The sequence below is a fragment of the Oncorhynchus gorbuscha genome, linkage group LG19, assembly GCF_021184085.1.
Source record: "Oncorhynchus gorbuscha isolate QuinsamMale2020 ecotype Even-year linkage group LG19, OgorEven_v1.0, whole genome shotgun sequence".
Lineage (NCBI taxonomy): Eukaryota > Metazoa > Chordata > Actinopteri > Salmoniformes > Salmonidae > Oncorhynchus > Oncorhynchus gorbuscha.
In genome coordinates, this window is record NC_060191.1 from 29,015,578 (window position 1) to 29,024,515 (window position 8,938).

The following is an 8,938-nucleotide window of genomic DNA, read 5'->3' on the forward strand; positions in this document are numbered from 1 at the left end:
TCAAAACGCTGTTTGGAGCTCTGTGCGTAATGAGAAGGCTGTCTTAGACTGGAGCAGCGCACGACATGTCACACCTCTACTTTACCTCTGCTTATACTGTCAGTTTGCCTAACTTCGTGCCTAAAGAGGACTAAAACATGGGTAAACAACACCAACATCCAAACCTGGTCTTCGTATTAATCGAATATATTTTGCTTGATTTTATATGATATATCGCTTTCATAACCTCATGAAATGATTTACATTTTATTTTGGATAAGTAATACAAAAAACGTTATTGAATAATGACTTCGTTTTGGAACTAATATATTTTTTAAATGGAGCTCTCGAGGCTATTTTAAATGTAAAGTCTATGTCTGAAATGAATTACTCCTCCAAGTGAAGTGTACAGAACTAAACCATGGAAAATGTTACTTCAAATCCAGATAACCAGACGCTTGGTCCATGGACTGATTATAGCATGGAATACAAAGTGGTCAGCATATTTTTTGTGATCCTCATCTGTGGGATAGGAATAGTTGGAAACGTTATGGTGATACTAGTTGTTCTTACAACCAAACACATGCGGACACCCACCAACTGTTACCTGGTGAGTTTGGCGGTGGCCGACCTGATGGTTCTGACTGCGGCGGGACTGCCGAATATTACAGAGAGTTTGTATGGAGGAGGCTGGGTGTACGGATACGTCGGGTGCCTTAGCATAACTTATTTCCAGTACTTGGGCATCAACGCGTCTTCATGCTCCATCTCGGCTTTCACCATTGAGCGGTACATAGCTATCTGCCACCCCATAAAAGCGCAGTTTATGTGCACTCTGTCAAGAGCAAAGAAAATCATAGTGGTCGTTTGGGTTTTTACCTCGCTCTACTGCGCCTTGTGGTTTTATCTGTCGGACACGAAAGAGTTGATTTACGACAATATTACATTGGTCTCATGCGAATACAAAGTGTCAAGAAATCTTTACCTGCCAATCTACTTCACTGACTTTGCCGTGTTCTATGTGGTGCCACTCATGCTAGCCACTGTTCTGTATGGATTTATCGCTAGAATTCTTTTCCTCAACCCATTGCCGGCAGACCCCAAGGAAAATAGAAAAAGTGGAAAAAAGAATCATGCCAAGGAAATAGGATGATGAGCACCAACAATTCATCCTGTAGCACAACTGCCCGCTCTCGCAGGCAGGTAAGTTGCCACTATTGTTTTAAAGTTTATTTTATAACGTGTATCTACAGTGTAATAACTACAGCGTGTTTGTGTGTGTGTGACTCCAGTATAATTCGATTATGAATTCAACAGTTTTATAATTGCACTGGTATGATATGTCGTGAAGTTGGGGTGTTCATTCCAAGAATATACTATACACTCGTACAAAAATTGCTTCCTAAAGGGTTCTTCGGCTGTCCCCATTGGAGAACCCATTTTGGTTCAAGGTAGAAGCCTTTTGTGTTCCATGTAGAACACTGTGTGGAAAGGTTTCTACCTCAAACCAAAAAGGGTTCTTCAAAGGGTTATTTTATGGGGACAGCCGAAAAACCCTTTTAGGTTATAGATAATTAAGACCTTTTTTTCTAAGAGTGTATGATAACATCCGAGAGAAGTGGACACTTGCCCTCTGGGCACAGATGTCAATTCAACGTCTATTCCTCATCTATTCCACGTTAGTTCAACGTAATTTCATTGTAACGATGTGGAAACAATGTTAATTCAACCAGTGGGTAATCATTGTAAGTAGATTACAGTGTACAGCACGAGCAAGTCAACATGCAACAAACCACGTTAATATAGACTTATAAAGCCTCACCGCTATGCTGACAGCACACGTCACTGAATTATGTAGTTTTTTAACGCATATAGAGCATACACAGCACCTGAGACTGAGCATGCGAATGGGAGTCTATCTGAAGAAAGGGAGTGGTCCACTATATGGAGTGGATTTTCAAGTATTGTGGTGCCAGCAGCATGTTATGGGAATGGTTGTCACCAGCAGGTACTGGAGACAGAGTACCGGCAAAATAAAAGCTGGGATACATGTACACCATACCGGTTGAACATGAGCCAACACAATATTTAAAACGAAGATGCCAAGAAACCTTTAGGCTATTACACTACTATTTATCATTAACGCATGTCACCCTCATGAAAATGAGTGAATGGACTAGAAAACTTGTAGAATACGCCGCAAAATGTGATGTGGTTCGACGATAACGGTGACATTTTGTGAGGGCAGAGATGAGTGGCCGAGAAGGAGATGCGACTGGACAGTTTAAAAGTGTAGGCCTAATGAATGACAATCACAGAATGAAATTCCTTACACTTTTGGGTGATTTGTAACAGATGTCTCTTTCCATTCATCAAATGGCCACTGCTCAGTTCGTTGTATGAATGTGGGAATTATTTTAGAGTGGACTAGCATGCGACGCGAGCGACGCAAAATCAGTGTACACATACATGTTATTCAATCATTACACCCATACTGCTCGCTCGCGGTTCCTTTTGGGATGCTCAATGGCAAGTCCTGCCTCTCAAATTTCCTCATTGGTTTTTAGAAACATGCCATCTCCTCATTGGTTTTTGGGAGTATATACCCACGTGGGTGATTGACAGATGAACTGACATCCACGCTCCAGTCGGTTGTAGTAATGCACCGTAAGGTTGGTTGTAGTAATGCACCGTAAGGTTGGTTGTAGTAATGCACCGTAAGGTTGGTTGTAGTAATGCACCGTAAGGTTGGTTGTAGTAATGCACCGTAAGGTTGGTTGTAGTAATGCACCGTAAGGTTGGTTGTAGTAATGCACCGTAAGGTTGGTTGTAGTAATGCACCGTAAGGTTGGTTGTAGTAATGCAACGTAAGGTTGGTTGTAGTAATGCACCGTAAGGTTGGTTGTAGTAATGCACCGTAAGGTTGGTTGTAGTAATGCACCTTAAGGTTGGTTGTAGTAATGCACCGTAAGGTTGGTTGTAGTAATGCACCGTAAGGTTGGTTGTAGTAATGCACCGTAAGGTTGGTTGCCAACCGCCATATAAAGTCCAAAGAAGAAAAAGAAGCCTGTAGGAAGGAGAGATAACGAGAAACAAATTCAATTTACCGTTTTATCTGTGGATTAATTGTCAGAGTAGAGGACCTTGTGCATTTCAGGTAAAATAACAACCCAATGTTTATATCCCAGGACAAATTAGCCAGCACAGCAAGCTAGCTAGCTAAATTGCCATAAATGTTTAATTATTTTCGAACTGTCCCCAAATTAATATTTCAACCTGCTTGTCCTAATCGCTTCTGGTGTGGGGGAACAAAATCTATGTGTGCACGATGGCACACTGCGGACGTACGCACGCGCCCGGTTTGGTCAGTATGTAACATGCGCAGGTTGCCAGGCTTACAGGAGCCCTTTGAAGTAATTGAAGTAATCAAATAACCCCCCCCCCAAATGGCTTAGATGTGGCATTAACATAACCAGTCATGATCTCGCCCACCTTCCACCGCAGATGCGGAGGCATCTACCACAGATGCGCAAGGCTGACGTAGGCGGATGCGGTGAATTGAGATGCAGCCCATGCAAAAAAATGGATATCTCTAGGTTAAACTGACAGATTTGTATTGGTTACTTAGATTGATGCACGGGTGCATCAATAGACTCTTTGTTAAAAGGTAATGCATTTGAAAAGTTAAAACGACAGATTTTTACTAATAGGTCCACAGAGTTCCTATTAATTGAATAGGGATAATATGTGTAATTCTACCTGTACGAAATTATATATATAGTACCTTCACCACTAATAAAAATGAAAGTAGCAAAGCACAGGTAAAAAGGTTAGAGGAAAACCGCCTCAGTATTCTATTTTTCAGCGGGACAATTACACACATTTTAATGCCAAAGACACACCAGAATGGCTTTCCAAGAGATGTTAAGTATTCCTGAGTGGTCCAGTCTCAGTCCTGAATGAAATTGCTTGAAAATCTGAGACCAGGTTTGAATATTGCTGTCAATCAATGACCCCCAACCAAATTGCCTAAACAATTTTGGCAAAAAAAAAACACAGATATACTGTACATGTATGTTGCTTGAAGAGTTGAGCAAAGTTGGTAGAATATTAGAAAAAATGATTCCCAGCTGTAAGGGCTGCTGAAGGTGCTTCCACTGAGCATTAACTCTGGGGTGTGAAGACATACGCACTAAAGACATCTTAGATTTTTCATTTGTAATGAATTAGATTACCTTGGTTGCACATCTTCAGCCTGGTCTGTACATGGACCAAGCCGTTCTTGGGCTCTTTCTGTCTCAGTGGCATAGACAAGAAAGACAGATGATGGATCTGTGCTCACTGCTAGGTCATTTAGCAAAACAAGTCAGGATAAGGCTCTGACATAACACACGCATCTCTAACTGGCGTAGCGATGAATGGAAACCAGTGCAATCCATGCCACTTACCAGGGCCTGATGAATTACCTCAAAAGATCAAAATTGAATAAGGATAGTGATCAGGAATCTTCCTCGGGTAATGATGATAGTCGCTCCCTGGCCCTATCCAATAAGAGACACATCACTGGTATGAGACCTCACACCATAAATAAGTATGATAGAGTTTAATATAAACATAATTATATTTGTAATTAAAACTGCTCTCTAGGCTCTGTTGGTTTAGTCTTACAGATGCTGTTTTGTCCATCCCTTCAGTCTGTGGTTGATATTAATTGTCAGAGGGTGCTCTCTGACCCATTTTAACCACTTTTCTTTGCACAGCAGGAACAGAACATTGTTCATGTTCGTGTCAAAATGTTTTTTTTTTTTTACAGCGGTCAAGCTGAATTCTATTCTTTCCCCTGTCTTTTGATGAAAATGTCTGTTGATTTTCTTCCATGTGTTGTTGTCAGGTGACTAAGATGTTAGCTGTGGTGGTGGTACTCTTCGCCCTCCTCTGGATGCCCTACCGGACGCTGGTGGTGGTAAACTCCTTCCTGGACAAGGCTTACCTGGACCACTGGTTCCTACTCTTCTGCCGCATCTGCGTCTACCTGAACAGCGCAGTCAACCCGGTCATCTACAACGCCATGTCTCAGAAGTTCCGCACCTCCTTCAAGAAGTTGTGTCACTGCGGTCCGCAGCGATTGGAGAAGCCGGCGTCTTACAGCGCGGCCCTGACCTACAGCGTCATCAAGGACACAACCAATGGAGAGAGCCCTGACCACTTTACTACCGAGATGGACGAATTGGCCACGCCCACACCCAGTGACCAGTTCCTGCCCAGCACCAAGAGGATGTCATTCGAGGACCCCTCTCTGTCATGCAGGGTTGCCCTTAGCACTCCCTGACAGAAAAAGTAAATCCATTCAGGCTCGAGTTTGTGAATTCTATTCTATAATTCATTTTCTGCCGAGGAATTGCTCTAAATTTTCAGCAGTACAACTGCAAACATTAAATACCAAAAATGTGTTGTTAATAGAGGAAGGAATGCTTAATTTCTTTATCTAGCATGGTGAAAATATATTCTCCCCTCTCTGTAGCCATCTTAGCACAAAGCACCCAATTTTTGGCATTGTTTAAATCAGTCCTAAACATTGTGTGACACACAGATTTCAATTTGCCAGGTAATACTGCTTTCACTGCTTTCACATACTGAGCGACAGTTTCCATCTCTGTAGAGTGGAAAAAAGGGAAAGATATTATCCCTCTTTTTTATCTGGAGAAGTCTAGGCCAGGTACTCAGTGTGTGTGTGTGTGTGTGTGTGTGTGTGTGTGTGTGTGTGTGTGTGTGTGTGTGTGTGTGTGTGTGTGTGTGTGTGTGTGTGTGTGTGTGTGTGTGTGTGTGTGTGTGTGTGTGTGTGTGTGTGTGTGTTTTTTAAAAGCTCACTCTGCAGGAGGTGTCAAACTGTCTGGCCATAGTTGTTTGAACCATCCTGCTACTTTGCATGTTTGAAAACAGCATAGAGAGAATGTGATCACTGACCACATTTCAAAGGCAAAATTCAAAGGAGGCAGAGTATTAAAACCATCTCTGCTCGAGGAGTGTAAATATCACACATTGCTTTGAAACCCGCCTGTCAGGGAAATAGAGATGAGGTGGGATGAAATTTCTTTAAAGGTTACAGATGATGAAAAGGACTGAGAGCAAAGCAATGACACTCCAGGTCTTTCATCTGTTTGATTGCTCAATGTCATTTGACTTTGTTGTAACCTTATTGGTTACTATAAATCAGGCTCACCTGATATGGAACGTTCTGCAGGGGCTAGTGTCAAAAATGTATAGTAACCTTATTGGCTAAAAGGTTCACCTGATATAGAAATTTCCACAGGGGCTAGTGTCAAAAAAATGCAGCATGGTTAAACATCCTGCTGTACCCATAATGGACTACTGTGGTGTGAATTCAATCAAAAAGAGTTGAAAGGCACAGAGTCCATAATGAGAAAGTTATTTGATGACTCAGACACCTGGGTGGTTGATTGGTTGTCTCTAGGTCAGTGGCCTGACATGACCAGACCAAACATTATGTTGACATCTGCAAAAGCGGAGACTGATGGTAGCATTTCCCCTTAATGGATCCCCCCAAGCACATCCCACAGAGCAGCTATTCCCAAACTGGGGTACGCACAATGCTGTCGGGGGTACGCCAAATAAAAAGGGGATTCACATTAAATAAAAAAAGATACAAAATTCTTCACATTTTCAAACAGTCCATTTATATTTTACAACAGGGCTATATATTTGGGTGAGGTTTTTTTCTCACCTGAGAAACCTCGTTTCACTGGCAAAAATTAAATTAAACCGTCTAGTGTTCAGCGAAATAACAACACAATGTCAAAAACAGGTAGCCTAGTCAAATAATGAACATCCAATCACATTAACCGTTACTCTCTCTCGGGAATTCCACTAACGGTCCGTATGTAGCCAAACATAGCTGCTGCTCATTCCGTTTGTTCGAAAATGGATAAATAGTTACAAAAAGTAAGGCCCACGTCCATAGAGACGCATACCAGCTCTACTGGTAGTACTGCTACTACCAGCAGTACTACACCTGCACCTGTCGACGACACAAGTTGTTTTGCTTCCACGAGCACATCCAATGCTAGCATCAGTAATTCTACATTTGTTGTTAGCCCAGCTAGCATGGACACTGACAGTTGTGAATCTGATGCAGCCGAAGAGCTACTGCCCCCTTACCCAGGAAAGCACCGAACAACAGACAGGGACATTGGACCATAGAAGAGACGCAAATATGATGAGAACTACACTTATATTGGGAGTAGTGCCTTTCCTCAGCCACAGTGTGTTATATGTGCAAAAGTACTATCTCACAACTCGATGAAACCTTCACTCTTGCGCAGACATTTAGAAACAAAACATGCCAATTTGAAAAATAAGCCACATGAGTTTTTTGAGCGAGAATTAAGACAACTTCTGATTAGTAAGACATGTATAAAAGCAACAGATACAATGAACAACAGATAGTATCTTATATGGTGAACTACCGAGTGACTAGGACAGGCAAGCCACATACTATCGTGGAGGACTTAATTCTACCTGCTGCCGTGGATATGGCTGGGACAATCCTGGGGGAAAGGCCAAAAAAATGACACCTTCATCAAACAACACTGTTTCACAACGCATCAGTTTTTACAACATGCAGAAGTGCGCTGGTTATGAAGGGGCAAAGTATTGACTCGTGTGTTTGAATTGAGAGACGAGCTTAAAGTTTTCTTTACTGACCATCATTTTCACTTGTCTGACCACTTGCATGATGACGAGTTTCTCACACGACTGGCCTATCTGGCTCATGTTTTTTTCTCGCCTGAATGATCTGAATCTAGGATTACAGGGACCTTCCACAACTATATTCAATGTGCGGGACAAAATTGAGGCTATGATTAAGAAGTTGGAGCTCTTCTCTGTCTGCATTAACAAGGACAACACACAAATCTTTCCATCATTGTATGATTTTTTTTGTGTGCAAATGAACTCAAGCTTACGGACAACGTCAAATGTGATATAGCGAAGCACCTGGGTGAGTTGGGTGCGCAATTACGCAGGTACTTTCCCGAAACGGCTGTCACAAACAACTGGATTCATTATCTCTTCCATGCCCTGCCTCCATTCCACTTACCAATAACTGAACAAGAGAGCCTTATCGAAATTGCAACAATTGTTCTGTGAAAATTGAATTGAATCAGAAGCCACTGACAGATTTCTGGATTGGGCTGCGCTCAGAGTATCCTGCCTTGGCAAATCGTGCTGTTAAGACACTGATGCCCTTTGCAACCGCATACCCGTGTGAGAGTGGATTCTCGGCCCTCACTAGCATGAATATTAAACACAGGCACAGACTGTGTGTGAAAAATGATTAAAGACTGAGACTCTAATACAACCCAACATTGCAGAGTTATGTGCGTCATTTAAAGCACACCCTTCTCATGAACCTGTGGTGAGTTATTCATTTTTTTCGATGAACAAATAAAGTTGTATATGTAAGATGGCTAAATAAAGAGTAAAATGATTGATTATTATTATTATATTATTATTTGTGCCCTGGTCCTGTAAGTGCTCTTTGTCACTTCCCATGAGCCGGGTTGTGACAAAAACTCACATTCATTCTTATGTTTAATAAATGTATCGTATAGTATGTGTATGGCAGGCTTTAAATGATTGCAAAAAACAACATTTGAGAGTGCGCTGACCCTGGTGCTAGAGGGGGTACACATCTGGAGGTTGAACGTTTGAAGGGGTACGGGAATATAAAATGTTTGCGAACCACTGCTACAGAGCAAAGGCGAGATTAGAGGATTCATCAATGCCAAAGTGTCCTACTTTGGAGATTTGAGGGAGGCTGGTGTGTCATGGTACAGCCATAAAGCATGGGCACAGTGTCAAAAAACAGAAAGATAAAGCGTAAAAGGAACGAGCATTGATTGAATTTAGAATTCAAATCAAGAAAAAAGATACAGTTCTT

General features: G+C 41.9%; 1 protein-coding gene across 1 annotated transcript; it reads left to right on the forward strand.

Moving 5' to 3' along the window:
• On the forward strand, nt 1-7,077 carry LOC124006160 (thyrotropin-releasing hormone receptor-like). Its single transcript, XM_046315976.1, is given in 3 exon segments — nt 1-1,088; nt 1,091-1,182; nt 4,871-7,077. Coding segments are annotated over 3 exon segments (1,218 nt in total). The 5' UTR covers nt 1-400; the 3' UTR covers nt 5,309-7,077.
• The last annotated feature ends 1,861 nt before the right edge of the window (nt 7,078-8,938 follow it).